This window comes from Helicoverpa armigera, chromosome 28, assembly GCF_030705265.1.
Source record: "Helicoverpa armigera isolate CAAS_96S chromosome 28, ASM3070526v1, whole genome shotgun sequence".
Taxonomy (NCBI): domain Eukaryota; kingdom Metazoa; phylum Arthropoda; class Insecta; order Lepidoptera; family Noctuidae; genus Helicoverpa; species Helicoverpa armigera.
In genome coordinates, this window is record NC_087147.1 from 7,567,265 (window position 1) to 7,584,721 (window position 17,457).

At 34.7% G+C, this 17,457-nt stretch overlaps 1 protein-coding gene across 23 annotated transcripts in view; it reads right to left on the reverse strand.

The window, feature by feature from the left end:
• Nrm (neuromusculin) overlaps window positions 1–17,457 on the reverse strand; it is a 423,138-nt gene that overhangs the window by 184,173 nt on the left and 221,508 nt on the right. For all 23 annotated transcript variants that reach the window (XR_010277925.1, XR_010277926.1, XR_010277927.1 and 20 more), the window contains exon 3: window positions 10,545–10,716. Coding sequence is in view for 20 of the 23 variants with exons in the window: in XM_064042339.1 (XP_063898409.1) it covers window positions 10,545–10,716 (172 nt within the window). In the remaining 3 variants the exon portion in view is untranslated. The remainder of the gene's footprint in view (window positions 1–10,544; window positions 10,717–17,457) is intronic.

Here is a 17,457-nt window from a genome sequence, read left to right on the forward strand (position 1 = left end):
TATTATACGGTAATTGCAATATTCTTGAGCATAGTGTATTGTAATTGTATTCCTGCTTCTAGCAAATAGTTATTAGTATTGAATAAACTTTGCATTATATTAAACAATATCTATATGAGTATAGTCTCAGAGCTGGTACATTTGAACAGATTAGTAAAAGTTGCACGGTCAATCGAACATAAGGTTTAGCAACATTTGGTGCGGTCGGACGGTGGATGGGTGACGAGTTTCTTTGTGTGTTAGAACGCACCTAAAATTGCTGGCTGTCAAATGAATATGACAATCGCTAAGGGAAGTTAGAAAATCTGAACAGTTTTACTAAAGGGTAAAGCAGTCGCTCCATACAAAACACTGCATCTGGTGAGATTAGAAGCCGACTACAACATAGTTGGGAAAGGGCTGAGCACAAATATACTTGCAGGTATATACATGTAGATACGTTAGTTAAAATCACACACCACTAATAAAATCAACAATGTAATATTAGTCAAAACATGTAAAATATGAACCAAAACAGCTGCATAATTAGGCCACTTTCCTAAATCAACGCGTATGAGGGAATCCGACCTATTTGCGCACTATTGGCCGAGTTAAACAAATATTGTTGCACCAGTGATGCTCAAACTATGCTAATTTAACATGGATGATTTTGACCTTATTATTTTTAGTCGTGCGACAAAAAACTGTAATTTTTATTAAAAAATATTAAGCTTTTTAGGCAACAAAATTCACTTTTTTAGTATTTCAATGCAAGCGTTTTACAATCATCAAGAGTCATCTTGTTTTTATCATTCATTGGAACATATTTTTCACTTCCATTTTTTTTTCTACCTCTATTACCAATAATACTTTTAATATTCCTCTCATTCTATTCTTTAGTTGACCATCAGATTCTATCTATCAACAATCAAAGCCACCTCAATTGGCCACTATTTCCCCCATTACCACGACAAACGTTCCCACAAGGGGGCCATTACCCAACATGTTTGAGAACCACTGGCTCGAATCGAAAATTCCCCGTCGCTAGTCAGTGCAGATAATTGAGCGCCCTCACTGTGGCGAATAACGGACGAGGTATGCACTGTTTGTGCCGAAAATAGGGCTACTGGGAGCCTATGGCTAGACAATGTAGGATCTGCTTTGCAATGAGAAATGTTAAGGTGTACATAATTGGTTAATTATTGGTTGTGATTAAACTTGTGGTGGTTTAAGGTTAAGGAATTTTAAGGACTCGTCTTACTGTTGGGCACAGGCCTCTTCTCACACAGAGAAGGATTAAGCATTAATCACCATGTTTGATCAATGCGGATTGGTGCTTTCAGACTTTATAGGCCGGTTTTCCCTGAGATGTTTTCCTTGCTCCTTAAACAGTCATTGATGATAAAAAAGTCATTCTATATTCATATACTCAAAGTAAGCTGAAAATCAGCTCCTTTTAAAGGTCTATAAAATACAGCTCCCAAAACGCCCGCCCTTCACCATGTCCAAGATATACTCTAGAAAGCACATATACGTAGTACATAGAATATCACCAGCACAGTCATACTTAAGAACCACTAGGTCAATATGACTGGTTGTAATGCCTTTTTAAAATAATTTATCATACGTCATGTCAAAAATTCTTTTTTCATATATTCAAAATTTTGACCGATGTACCAATGATAATTTTTTTATAACAATTTCATATTCAAAATAGGCTACAAGTACAGTGTTGACCTGTGAACAGAGCCAATAAGTTAACTCGTACGGCATAGTTTTCCAACTACCCATTAAAGTGGATGAACGAAATATAGTGCATGGAGTATGCAAATGAGTCCCAATTGGTCCTCTGGTGTTGCCAAATTGTGATTGTATTATTAACTTAATTTATAATATGGCAATTCTGTTTTGGACTAAAAATGAGATGTGATATTTGTGGCGTTTTGAGGTTGCAGACGCCTAGAATTATTAAGTGTTTTATTTTCGTGTTTCTGTGTATGAAATAATAACAGGTAGGTATTATTCCGTTTCACTTTGTTAACTTATAAATGATTGAGGTAGCTTACAGAACTTGAAGCTTTTCTCAATGAATATTCACTACTAACTAGAACAAAAAGGAGATTGATAGTCTAATTGTTTTTACAATTTAACGTGATTTCTTGACCTCAATAGCATCACAACTGTTTGCATACCTACTGTTTATCATAACTCCCATAAAATACAGGATTTCCCACAGCTAGAAATAGGTCTATCTTTCCCACCGCAAGAACTAATCCTATACTACTCCCATACACCGGCATCACCTCAAATCGCGATATTGAAACTGGCACCACTCCGGTCATAACCAGTTCTAACCGGTTCGAACCAACGCAAAGCGGTTCATATTTATGTGGCAGTAAAACCGGGTGCAATAAAAATGGCGGCTTATGCAGTTTTTATGCATAACTGAAGCTATGTTGGTTGAGATTTATGTTTATTTAATATTTCATACCGTTGACGTTTATGGAGTTAGTAATGTAATTACTGTTGGCTGGCTGTGCGTTTATGAAGGATGTTATGTTCTGGCGTAGAATTTGTTTTGAAAAATTATTGTTTTTATTTAAATGGCTTGCTCGGATAATATAAAGTTATCTAGGTTCGTTTCAAGAAGAGAGAAATTGAGGACACTACCGTTTCGTATCTATCTCTCTCATAATTTAATACATAAAAAACAATCAAAATCGCAAAACAAACACATTAACATACATCATTACCAATACCACTTAAACCAATCCCATCAGACAACCGAAATCAGTATGACCCAAATGCAAGTGCCATTACGCTCCAAAAACGTTTAACGACCGGTACAAATCAACGTAGGACGAAGTAGTGGGTAGGCTAGCCCGCACCGAAACGGATTTACTGCAGATTTATACACCGGTGCTTAAGCTCGGTTCAGTTTCCAACTAATCAAGTTGGTTGAGTGTCCTTTTGGATTAAAATTGATGTTTAGATGTATGGTTTTTGTTCTGTATTCTTGGATTGTTTTCTTGTTGCTTTATAGTTTAGTTTTTTTTACTTCGTAAGTTAGCTAATCTATCTGGATTCTCTACAAAGACAGAATGTTTTTCGAAAATATAATATTTTGCTTGTAGGATAAGCCGATATTGACAATGACAGTACCGTAAGTTAAGTCTAACAGTAAAGGAATATTAATTTCATAATAATACTGTATCAAACCCAATTTAAACTGCCATTGCATACAAACATCCAAATTAAAATTAAATATAACCAAACTTTCGCGTTAACTGTTCTTATCCAAAACTTTAACCACACTTCCATTAAGACTGGTATTTCCTGGGAAAGCCGCTAAAATTACAGTCGAAACAACCCCAAAACGCAGGCTTTAACCCTGACTCTTAGAATACCCACACACTGGAAACTAAACAGTCGGCCGATAGTTAACCCGATTGTAAGCAAAAAAATCCAACCAAAGTTTTCAATCGGTCTGATATAGTTATCGGCACGAATCTTGAGCTCTGACCTACATCTGCGCAGAAGTGATTTATTAGCAAAAAAACAATCCCGAGTGACTTCTATGACGCGATGCACTGCGGGTCAATCACCGCTTTAGCCCGCCCCCGCGCCTCACTTCATACCTAAGGCGGCCAACCGTCCCGCATTCCGCGGGACCGTCCCGCAATGCTTGACGAAATCCCGTTTTGAAATTATTAGTAAAATAGTCCCGCAAAACGTTGTATGCGTCCCGCATGTCCCGCATCCCTATTTTTCTACCACGCTTCTACACAACACCCACTTGCGCGCACGCTCAACAGTGCAGGAACACAGATTACCTATAATATAATCTCGTTCTCTTTATTTCTACTGAACTCGTGAGGCCTAATGATTTTGAAAATAAGAGATTAGTGCACGCTGTGACACGATATTGATAGGTTAAATTATAGCTTTTTGCTTACGGTTTTTATTTTATCAGTTCCTTCCGATCATTTTTCAATGCCCCTTTTCACGAAAGGTTAAGTCCCGCATTCAGTTTTCGGAAAGTTGGCCGCCTTATTCATACCACAAAAGCCTAATCTATGTAATGTGCGTACTGCCATTCATCTTCCAACTATCGGCCGACTAAAACTCTGCAGTCTACACTCCTAATTCGATAATAACAATTCCCAAATCCAGTGCAAACGTTATAAAATTATCAGTAAGCAGAACTCGTTGAACAACTTTAAGGTTTAAATAGTGATTACAAGTTCGCTCGAATAGGCTAATTAGCACCGCCAAACTGTGCCCAATTAAGCCCAGTGTTATTGCAGAGCTGGCTTTATTTGGCGCACGCTACTTTCATATTTGATTGAAGGTATTTGATGAACGGACGGTGATAAAGTCAGTTTTGACTCACTTGCAATGTGGTGGTTTTGAAACTAGAAGTGCTTAGTGGTAAAAAAGATACCGACAAATTGAGAACCTAATCCTTTTTGGGAAGCCGGTTAAAAATACGGACTTCTTTTCTATGTTAACAACTAGGTTTTTTATCTTCTTCAAAAAAAAATTATAGGCATTGTATCATTTTAGTAACATTGTGAAAAGAATAAAGGCCGTTACTGTATTTATGTACACCATATCAGGTTATAAAAAGGCTAGATTTCCGTGATGAAAACCAATTTCCAGTTACTATAATCCAAAGAAAAACATGAAACCACCACTGCCTTTTAATATTATGTACCAATATCTCTTTGCCTCTGCAGCAGTTTCACAAAATGAATAAATTAAGTACAAAAACTCGCCAACACAAAATTAATATTCCGGATTAATTAACTAGCTGACTGATTTTACCAGTTAATTCTATAGTAACGACGTTAAGTCCAGAAAGCTTTGTAACTGCCGACAGAGTTAAAATAAGCTTATTAAACTGCTACCGATGCAGTTAAGTGGAAACTTTAAACTGCAAGTTTAGATCATATTCATCTCCCGAGCCCTTCCCGGCTTCCAGTCTAACTGGATGCAGCTGAGTGCCAGTGTTTTACAAGGAACGACTGCCTATCTGACCTCCTCAATCCAGTTACCCGAACAACCCAATACCCTGTGGTTAGAGTGTTGTCAGACTTACTAGCTTGACTACCTGTAACGACTACCAAGGATGTTCAATGACAGCCGGGACCTACAGTTCAACGTGTTATCCGGAAAACAGTCATTGGTGTCCAAGATTTTTACTTAGAAAGTACATACAAACTTATAAAAGTTGCATTGGTACTTGCCTGACCTGGAATCATACTTGAGAGGTTGGTTCTTTACCCTCTAAGCCACCACGACTTTTTAAGTGTAGATCATATTAGTCCATTATTACCATGTGCCTAGGCAAATGAGGCTTGCTAAGTCACTCTGTAATCCTAAGTCTAGTCAGGTGTTGTAACTAACTTTAACTTAATCGTCGCCTATGTTAAACTTGGAAGTTTGTCAAAGATTGTTGGGCCTATGTCGGCTTGTAATTCAAGTTATGTTATCAAGTTATACAAGTTATGTTATATAATATGACGCCTGTTTTCCTTAGGGGGTTTAAGCAGAGGTGTATCTTGGTACAAATCAGATTTCGATGGTCATGTTTGATTTTGTTAATTGTAATCTTTTTACTTATGTCAGAGGCGTGTGTCAAGTATATATTGGGAAAGTATAAGGCTAGTCATATTATGAAGTCTATATTATGAAGAGTTTGTTTGCTCGAGTGTGCTAATATAAGGAACCAGTAGTTGTTGAAGTTTTAGTGTTAAATAGGCTATTTACAAAGGAAAGCTACCATTTAAATACATGTCCGCGAATCATACGACTGTATTTCATTTGAAATAGTTGCATTTAGTAAAACTAAACACTTGAGTGTTTGGTACATCAGATTTATAATTACTTTCAGCGTAATAGATTAGAATTAATATATTTCTAGTTCTATAACTACATTTTCACCTTACTACATGAAGACTAGGTGTAAAAATATGCCTTTAAATAAGACACAAACCAGTACCGACAAAAGATTTATGAACACCACAACGTGGGCTTGTCACCTGTATTCTCTTGAAGCTATATTAAAATATTCAGTCTTCAGGAATCCCCCTCTATGATGGCTCCTGTAATTTACGGTAACTCGCTGTTGTTGGGTTTAAGTGGTTTTTTTTTTCAGGGAAATTGGCTGAGGTTTTTATTGGATTTCCTTGTTTTAAATGTTTTATTTTTATTAGGAAATGTCGTGGAATTGTAAAAAGGTAGTTTTGTTAGGTTATGATTGTCATATAAAATTCTGTTTGATGCATTCGTTTGAATTAATTAGAGCTAAAACTGTAGAGCTAAAATGCCATTGAAAAATTTCGCTGGCCAAAGTAAATTCAATCAAACATATTTTTAAATTTATATTATAGTGTATCAATCTTCTTCGCAAGCAAATAATGTTCATAAGGTATTATTAAAAATGTTATCTAGCAGCTACTAAATAATACTTCTGACGTATTTTATCATTTAAATGAAATACCTATCTTCTTAACTGGAATTAATTTCAAAAGTCTGTGTTTGTACTAAACTAATCAATTTTAAACTAAATTCCTAAGAGATTAAATCAATCAAACATTTAATTTTAATTAACTCAAAAATCTTGATATAAAACATACCAGCTTTGGTCGGCAATGTCACCTTTGAGCTTAGATCAGTCAAAAATAATGACAGCAAAGAAATTACCTAAATATATCTAGACAAAAGCCTCCAGCGAAATTTAATAAAACTGCCTTATAGTCAACGTCTACATATTTATGAGAGAACGTCTACCAAATTATAATTTGATATAAAAAGAGAAAAATCCTTTTTGTACTCAAAGCACTTATTAAAAGTCGGTAAAGTATCAAGAAATCTAAATTGACTAGAATTAAATGTAACCTCAGAGCTACGGCGTAGCGAGGTCTACGGCGTAGCGCTACGCCGTAGTAATACGCTACGTGATCGGCTGGGTGTCACGTAAGTATGGAAGACTGAGAAAATGTATGTATGTATGTATGTTTATTAGTGTTCTATTACATTGCTGAGGTGGGTGGTGAATTATATTATGATGCGGGGGCATACTGAATTAAGACGAAGGCTATTTATGTATACACCCACCCGTGACTGAGAACTTACAAAGGTTTGTTTTTGGATTACTATATTAGGTATTATACCACAGATTTTGTATCAATATTTATTTGTTGCATTTGTTTGCATTTTTTAAAGTCGTAATTAAAAATGATCTGAATTGACACAATCGATATTTCAAAATGGCATTCTTTTAGAAACCAGTACAACTGTGAGACTAAAAAACTAAAAATTCAATAAAAAAACAGACAAACCGCTACAATCTCATGTATATTGAATGAATATGCCAACTGCAGTGAAAAGGTTTCTTCCCGTGAAGCGCAAAAACCCACTTAATGCCAAATGACATCAACATTGAGCACAGATTCCATTATCACTCGTTAATAAATCCTATATAAGGCGAGGTTATATTGCATGAGCGGAGCGACAGCGATATATGGGGACTTAAAGGAACTGGTATGTACTAAAAATAAAAGCCAAATAAAATATTAAAAAACACATCATCGGTATAAAATATAATCTGTTAAGATTTTTATACGATTTTGAAACAAAAGTTTTTTTTTCTCCATAAAACAGTACAAAGCCTCTTATTCTAACCGTGTAATTGCCCTTGATGTAGAAAACTAAGTGTTAAACTCCTTTTTATCTTTGTTATTTTCACAATATTTGTAATTTCGTCGGTATCATTATATTTGTGTTTCATGTTCTCTACACCAAGACCGAGAAAAAGGAAGTTATCTCGCTCAGATCTCAAAACCCCACTCCACTGAACTTGAAAGTGTTATTAAAATTTCATGTTGGCAAACGTACGAAATCCATTCAAAAAATTCTGTAACCAGTTCTTCTAGAATTTCTGAACTTAGAAGAGAAGAAATTAATTAAAAATAATGTTAAGCAATTCATTTGCATACATGCATTAATTAGTCGCTCCCCGCTCTCACTGCGACCTCTCCCTAAAGCTCAGAGTGGCATCTTTTTCGATCGTTCGGATTACGTGTAGATATACCGACAATTCTTATTGCCTTCTGATTAATCTCCTTCAAGACTTTCTTTTAGTATAAAAGGGAGAATTAATCATTTGTTCATTCATTCGTTCTGAATGAGTATTTTATCTTTAGTACTGCCACTCATTTTATTTGATTGCTTTTGGCAGGCAATTTATATCAAACATCGTACATGAAACTTTGTCATCATCTCCCGAGCCTTTTCCCAACTATGTTGCGGTCGGTATCCAGTCTAATCGGATGCAGCTGAGTACCAGTGCTTTACAAGGAGCGACTGCCTATCTGACCCCCTCAATCCAGTTACCCCTGAATACTCAATGGTAGGCTAGTATGAAATAGAAAATTGTTATCTATCGGGATTAAATTGTTACCGAATAATGTTAACTTATATTTAAAAACGTTTCATAGGAATTCTAAATATGAAGAGTTGCGTTAAATATGGATAAAAGCTAAAAAAGTTGTAAAAAGCGAATAGCAAAAATGATCACAATTTAAAAACAGCGCATCATAATATCATTCCTAGAATCGAAACTAATAAAACTTCCTATTACAAAATATAAGTGGAAAATTCTATATTTTTTCCCTTTTCCTGGAAAAACTGAAGAGAAACCTTTTCGATCGTAATTCGATACCAATTCAGAGATTTAAAAATTCACTCGAACACGTAATAAGTCCGCCATTTTGCGCTCATTGTGAATTCAATTAGTTTTACAGTGAAAACTACCAACCTCCTTATTTGCACTTCACTTGCACCTTATCTCCATACAAATAAAGACCAAAATCGAGTGTACTCCCAAACCAAGTGTAGCAAGGTAAACTTTATCGGTAAAATTTACCAACACTTAACATGCACCTTACGTATATGGAAATAAGGATTGAATTTGGGAGTATTGATTTACGTCGTGTGTGTGGCACACGAAATATAAATTGACACCTTATTACTTGTTAATTAAGGCTTAAATTTGTCTGCAGTGTCTGTGCAGGATAATTACGTATGTCCAGTGTGAAGGACGATTGGACAAAGTTAATTTGGGATTTGGACACTACCTTATTGCTTGGGAATAAGGTTGAAAATATAGTTTATTGGGTGTATGTGTAATTTAAACACGTGTGTGTACTGATGGGTAGCAGAAAGGGTGTCTAGACTAATTTGTTGAAATATAAATGTGATCAGCTGTTACTGATAGTTTGGACATCTTTAATTTTTAATGTGTTTTGTGATTTCAGTATAAATTGACGGAATGACGAGTTTGCGTAGTGATAAACTGAATTATAGTCAGATTTATTATGAAAGTACTATAATATTTTCCATTTTTAGCCTTTTATTCATGTCTTTTTTTCCCAAAGTTATGCTAAAATTTCACAAATCTTCACCAATTATTATGTCTGGAAGTCCCATATGTACATATTTAGGTAAGGAGGCAAGCCTATTGAAACCTGGCACAATACTAGAATGTCAGCAATTTCTATAACATTCTACATTCCAGTAATACTTTTGAATTCCTGGATACTTCCTTGGACTGGACTTTATTTCCTTTAGTCGCCTTACACGTATTATTATTGATACGTGAAGATTCCTATTTTCAAAAGTAACAATGTTTACTTTATCAAATTACACTAATATTACAAAGGCGATGATTTTGTGAGTGTGTATTTGTTATTTATTCACCCACAAACATCGGAACGGCTACTGATGAAACTTAGTTATTTACATACTGGATATTTTGCATAGCTGTGGTAAGCAGTTTCTTCGGGAGGCAGGTGAAACCTCGGGTGAAAGCTAGCTTGTCATAATTATATTGACCATATCTTCGAATCCAATACTTCTCACCTACAAAACCACAACAAAAATACAGCACTATTTTCAGCAAAATTTCATAACACTACAGTTTGCGATCTCAGAAATAAGACAATGCTATATTTTCTCACAAAATGTGCCAAGACAGAGACGTATCGTCGGTGTCATTCCACACAATAGCCGGTAAGTGCGGGCATTATGAACAATGGCCGTTACGTCACGAGGTCTTTAGTGGACTTGTTTATTTTGCGCTGATTTCGGTTTTTAACGGTGAAATTTATCGGTTTTATTGTGGTATGTGTGGGTAAATCCTTTAAAGGTGATGTAGTGTCATCCGATCTAAGATAAACAGTCTTTTAAGAAACGTATTGTTATTGTCTGATGTCTGTAACTTGTAAGAAAATACACAAAAAACTACATTCTATAGTAGCATAATTGTTATGATCCATTTTGCCTATATTTCTACTGTACAGTCACAAACATTACCATACACCTACACTCATTTTCACCGCCACTATAAAGTCCGGTTTTCTTGAAACTCTTACATTGATAATTTCGTGAAAATTCATTCCGTGAAACAGTTCCTTTAAGAACTAACGTCTATTTATCGGTGCGTAATAAAGCCTTAATTTATAAACAAAACCATACAAAAATTAAATAAAAACTCTCACCTGTCTTTCATAGGTCCCTCCGGCCTATCAATAGCCGTGTTCCCCGATATAGAATACACGTAAAGCCGCGACTCGGACTTGTACCACTTGATGCTATGCATGGCGCCGCAGGAACGTCCGTCGATGCGGCATCGCAGGCGCGCTGTGGTGCCTACTATCGCTGATGCGTGATCTGAAACAAGATTAGACGGTTAGTTTGAGCAATGCTGTCTGTTTGGGTAAATTGGGGGATTTTTGTGATAAGAGTGTTTTTCAAATTTTTATAAAGATGTGTTATGTGTATAAAATTGTGTTTTATTGTACTCTCAGCTTTATCTACACAGAAGCTGCTGGTAAACCCTTTAATAAATAAGTAAATATTCGAACTGTCTTCTTGTACAGTTGTAAGGCCGTGCCCGCTTTACCCGAGACTTGGCTGGGACACTGCCGTGCCCCCATATTTCACAAGAAATAATAATAATTTATATCATAACCATAGCATGAATCTTTTTATGAAAAGTTTAAGTGACCTATTTATAAATGAGCTGGATTTCAACGGGAACAATCTATTTAATTATAGTGTTTTTGGTACTTCAAATTCTTAAATTATTTTCCTTTACTAACGTTCGTTACAATATGACAACTTGCATAAACTTTACGATAAGTACTGGATTTATCGCAAAAGTTCATAAAACCAGATTGACACATCATACTCAAACAGCCTTCATTACTTAATTACACAAAAATCAACAGAGTTGTAAGCTTTTAAATAATGATGTTAAATTCTTTATTGGCTTAATTAGCGATGCACGTTAACATCTGATTGGCAAGTTAAACCAATATTTAATGTACTATAATATATATGTTACAGTACTTATGTGGTTGTAAGTTTATATGGAATATTATTTGTATATTCTTTCGATAAATTGGCAATTGTTCATGTATTCGGAAAATACAATACTTGAAGCTTTGCTTTAATTTTCTGATCAAATAATATCATGGGCTATTGCGTGGTCAATCTGGTTAAGACTGGAAGCCGACCCACTATAGTTTGAGATAGTATTCATGTCTTAAAATACTTCTTATTATTCTATTTATCTACATGGAATTACAGTTGAAATAACTTAATGTAGTACAAGATTAAACACTTGAAAGCCAATTACAAGTCTTCACTTATAACATCAGCTTAACTTGAAAATAAGCATGAGTATTAAGGATTATAACTATTCAAGCATTTAAATCTAGTACTTAATACCTACTTACAGCTTTTCATATGCTGCTTCGTTTTTTGCAAGTTTAGTAATGTATGCATGGCCTAAGATATCAGCATAAATAATATTTTAAAAAATGTACAACAAAATATTTAAAAACCGTTTAGCCATTGTTCAGTATTCCGAATAATCCTGGTACGAACCGGTTATCGGCGCTGCGATCCAGAGCGATCCGGTTCAATCTGGTTCAATTAAATAGCTCGCTTTGTTTAACACTCGTTTATTTTGTATTGGTAACTATTTGTTGGTTTTTTAGACGATATTTTGTAATAGAGAGCTGTTTGTTTGTTTGTGGTATCGGATTTAAAACTGTTGGAGCAGTTTTTTTTATATTCTCTGGAGAGTAAATATGGATCGTAAGTGTTCTTATTGTGTGGTCGGTAATAAAACATAGTTGTTACATTGTTGAGAGATAATATAAGCCATAAGTAGTCAATATTTTAACGACAAGAAGTAGGTTTGTGTCATCTCTGGCCACTTTTTTTATAACAAGTATCAAACTTCAAGTAGCATTTCTTGAGAAAACATACTACATATGTTAAAAAAATCACATACCACATAAAAAGCATTTACATAATTAAAACACTTTATACCCCACATTGCATGATACCAGGATAAGAATACCCCCAGCGAAGTACTAGGAAAACATGAGAAAATAAGAGTTTTTTTCCTTTTCTTCGCTCTAACAAAACAGGAGTGGGACTTATAAAAATACTTGGCTGGTACGCTTTTTAAAATATTTTCGCTGCTTGAAAAGATTTTTTTATTATTTTTGCCTTGGTTCCCGTTTATTAGTTGCATAATCCTAATATTACTGGAACGTGTAAGCTTGGAGTAAGCTGGTGTAGACAGACCACGGTTCGGGAATGTTTTGGTTCAAGTGTTAGAAATTGGCTTTATTGCAATTTTTGGGGTGTTTTTGAGATTGGTATTTTGGTTAATTTAATTGTGGAAATGAAATATAAAATAGGTTCTGAAAGAACACTTATTTTTTTTATCGTTGGTCTAGTGGTACAGGGGTGTGCTATGCATCAATAAGTTTAGGGTTCAATGCTCATTTGCACCAGTATTTTACAGCTGCCAAATGTGTACCTTTTCGTTGGCCTAATGAAAGAAATTACAGTCGAAGTAATAAAATTAAACTATTACCAAATTATGACAGTAACAGACATATTTTATAATAATTTTCACTACAAATTGTTCAAGAAGGAACTAAAACAAAAGAAAGTGTTATTCATCCAAATGAGAGCGCTGTAAGATAATTTAGTATGACATCTTTATTCTGGTCTTTGTCGAGTTAAAGTGCAATGCGCAATAATGGAGACGACATGGTTTAAAAAAAACTTGTTTTCAGTCAGTTGGTGAAGAGAAAAAGCCTTTTTTAGAGAGAAATGAAGAGTGAAAATGTGGAAACATCTACACATATTATACTACAAAGCTGAAGTGTTTGCTTGAACGCCCTAATACATATACTACATACCTGAAGTGTTTGCTTGAACGCACTAATCTCAGAAAGTACTGGAAAAATTTGTAAATTTTTTTCAGTGTTAGATAGACCATTTATTGAGGAAGGTGATATGTTATTTTTTTACGGTTACAAAAAGTAGTTTCCTCAAGCCGCGAGTGAAACCGCGGGCAATAGCTTAGTCACAGTCATTTTTCCATAACATCTTCAAACTAATTACCTCTACCTCAAAACCCACACAAAATATACTTCAGAAAATTTCCTTTCAAATTTCCGCTCCCGCCTCCGCTTCTAAGCGACCCAGCCTTACAGCTTAAGTTTGTAGCGGAACAACTGCTAATTTTGTTTCGAGAAAAATGCGCCATAATCCTCCAGCTCAACGTTCCGGGGTTTAGTCTCGTAAAAACGTACAAAACTCGTGTAAAAAGCTTGAAAATGTTATGCTATGGAAATTGTGTTGCATGGCAACTGGTTTTTGAAGATATTTTTGGTGATTATTTGGGTTGGAAAACTTGTCATTGTGACATGAATATGATTTTCTGTAATTGCAGCTAGTTGGGCAATTTTAAATTCAAGAATATAGCAAGGATTTTTTGGAAAATAACAATTTTCTACTAAAGTTCTCTTCAAAAAACACGAATGTTCATGCGGATTCCCCAATAGTCAGAATGATATAATAAGGAATAATTAGACACAAGTTGATATCAAGGGCTTAATATTTTAGACACTATAAAACGAGGCATTCCTTTTGAACTTCTCAAAACAAGGCGATTTATTATATAACATTTACATTATACATTTGCACATACAAACTAGCAATCATTATACATTCATACTCCTTTGTTACAACCCCATTCAAATTAGGACCCTAATCTTTTATCCCTAAGAGTTAAATTACAACATTAAAATGTCTTCGAATTACTGATTGTAACCGTAATATCTTTATAGGGTGACAGATTTAAAGTACCTACACACTGCAAACTAAACAGTCGGCCGATAGTGGCCCGATGGTTGTTTTTTCTTTTTTATCTTAAGGCGAAAGCATAGCCCAACGACCTTGAGGAGAGACTGGCCTCCGCGTCCGAGGGAGCGCGAACGCCGGCGCGAATGTAAAAATATGGTTTTATTGATTTAATGGCACGAAAGTAATATATGTGAAAAAAAAAATAACTTAAACTTAATAAAACAATACATTGACTAATTTATTGTGAAAAAAATATTTTAATCGCTTCAGTAGTTTGAAAGCAGTAAGGAAATTATTGGAAAAATAAAGACGATTTATTAGATTTTTTTCCGACTAAAGTATAAACGATAGTAAAAAAAAATAACTTAAAATTGAAAATCAAATATGTTATGCGTATCAAGTTTTTTTTTTATATTATTTGGTCAATTCGTCTAGTAGTAGTAGTGTTTCAAAGAGAGGTCCATTTTGTAGTTTGGCGTATCCTTTCGCCTTAAAGACAGTTTTCAGTCGGTCTGATACAACTAAATGCCTGATCTTTCTAAGTACTACCATCTTCATACTGATTATTGAGCCCAAACAAACGATCGGCCGACTAAAAGTTTGCTGTGTGCGGGTAGTCTTAGGGTCTCCACACATTTATCGACACGGAATCGGCTTAAGCCGAGTGCGTATCACACTACTCGACTTATAAAGACGAATGCCATCAGCTAATCGGCAAACGGCTCGTTTTGCCATCAGCCGGTGTCGCGACGTATTGTCCGAGCCAAGCCGATGCAATTGGTATTAATAAAACTTTTTTATATGAAATCATCAAATGACTCCTCCCGCTGTGGGTTAACAGCGTGAGGGAGTGTCAGACTCTCATTGACTAAAACCCACTATGTTCCTTCTTAAGCCCTTCATGTACCAGTGCCGCGGTAACTCTTTCAAACAATCCTGCATTTTAGAAACACCTTTATAACGTAGATATAAAGACTTTTTTAAACGGTGTTTCGCGTTGATAAATGTGGGGAGACCCTAAGATTTAAATTACAACATTAAAATGTCTTCGAATCACAGATTATAAGCGTAATATCTTTATAGGGTGACAGATTTAGAATTGTAATTTCGTTCAAACAAATGGCAGTGTTCTTAAATTAACACCTTTGTTGACTTAAACAAAAGCTTATTATTTCGCTTTTTCAAGCAAAATGAAAAGAATAATTTGCGGTTTCAGCAAAAAAAAAATTTTCAAGATAGAATTGAGTTAAGGTCCTTTGAATGGTTTTAGAAATGATTTTTATTTTAATGGCCCGTGTTTTGATGTTTGACAATGAGAATAAAAGAATTGTGAAGTGATGAGATTTAAATTGAACGTGAACTTAGAGGTGAAAAAGGTTTTGATAATACTTGTGACGGACATTTGGGTCGACAAATAAGCTTAGTGGGTTATAATACTGCTTTTTTTTGGAGATACTTTCTTAAAGCATTTGAATGTTTCTTTTTCATGTTTATTGGGTTTTAAAAAGGATTATTTGTTGCGTTAAATTATGAGTATTTGTATAAAGGTAAATTGTTATTTATTATAGTGTGCTAATTTATTATTTTGGAGCGTAAAATATTTGATCATAGCATCTTACGTATTTGTATGACAATACCATCGACCGCATCCCCTTAAAACTCGTCCGCGCACTTGGATGTTTTTGTTCCTAATCGGTGCAGCAGTTTCTGAGATTCAAGGCGTTGTAACAAACAAACTCTTCAGCTTTACAATATTAGTATAGGTATGAGGTTATTGAGATAAGAAAATACTTAAATTTCTTATAGATCAGCTTGTAAATTGAACCTACATCTACATATTTAAAATACTTAGAGGCATAAAGAAATGTAAAATTAAATATGTATATCAGCAAACAACAAATCTACAAGAAGACTTCAACAAAGGATCGTTAAACATACTTAAACCATACTCAGTATATCTAAGTAACAAAATTATACATTAGGCTTATGATAATATGTGGCTTAATAAATCATTACACAAGTAGGCTTTTTAGAAATAAAGTACTTTTTACAAGCGTAAATATGACATTACAAGATTCTTGTCGCTGTTGACGCTGTCGCTTTTAAATAGCTGCGTTGCTTTTAGTGAAACATGACTAAGACCTACCAACGGAAAATCTACTTTGATTTAAAATAGCAGCATCTTAATCGGTTCATTAATTTAGGAGCTGCTGTGTCATAAACCGACACACAAACACACAGCGATCAAAGTCATTAAACCCCATTTTTGTGTCTGTTGGTTAGAATGTTATAAACCTGAATGAAAAGTCAATATTTAATTTTTTTCAAAGCCTAAAATGACTGCAACATTAATTTTTGATGAGAGCAGCTTATTAATTGTTATTAACGTGGTTTGAAAGATTTAAGACCTTTTCAAGTCCTATTACGTAGTTAATTTTTATAAAATGTCTGCTGAGATGAATAATAAGTTGTTCTGAGATTTTCTTTTTGAGAGAATCATGATTATGAATGCAAATGAAGTTATTTCAGTTTTAAATTATACTAGACTAGGGACATACTCTCTTTGGGACCCGCGTTTGGTATATTCCGCTTCTTACGTAGTACAATTATGTAGTAATTTACATAGTCGTATCATCATCATCCTCCGAGCCTTTTTCCCAACTATGTTTGGGTCAGCTTTAAAGTCTCGGTTAGATTCAGCTGAGTACCAGTGCTATACAAGAAGCGACTGCCTATCTGACCTCCTCAACCCAGTTACCAGGGCAACCCAATCAATACCCCTTGGTTAGACTGGTGTCAGACTTACTGGCTTCTGACTACCCGTATCGACTGCCAAGGATGTTCAATGACATTACATAGTCGTATACATACTCAATAATGTAATCAAGTTTTTTTATATATTTATATTGGCCTTGTTCAGTCAAAGGACCATTTGATCGAACGCTTATTTCAGCCAGCTGGCTGTGCATATAATTGTACCTACAAACTATTATTATTTAAAAAAACACCGAAGTCTATGAACTTTTTAGTACAAATGCTTCACCATAACCATGTAAGATGGTTATAAAAATCATAGAAACCGTTTCACACGACATTAACTACAAAAATAATAAAGCTTAATGTTACCAAAACAACGATATTATTGCCAAAAAACGAATAAAAACAGTCAATTTAACTGTGACAAAGTCCTATCAACTGCGTAAGGACTCAATTCTCAAGTTTCCGATTCCACCC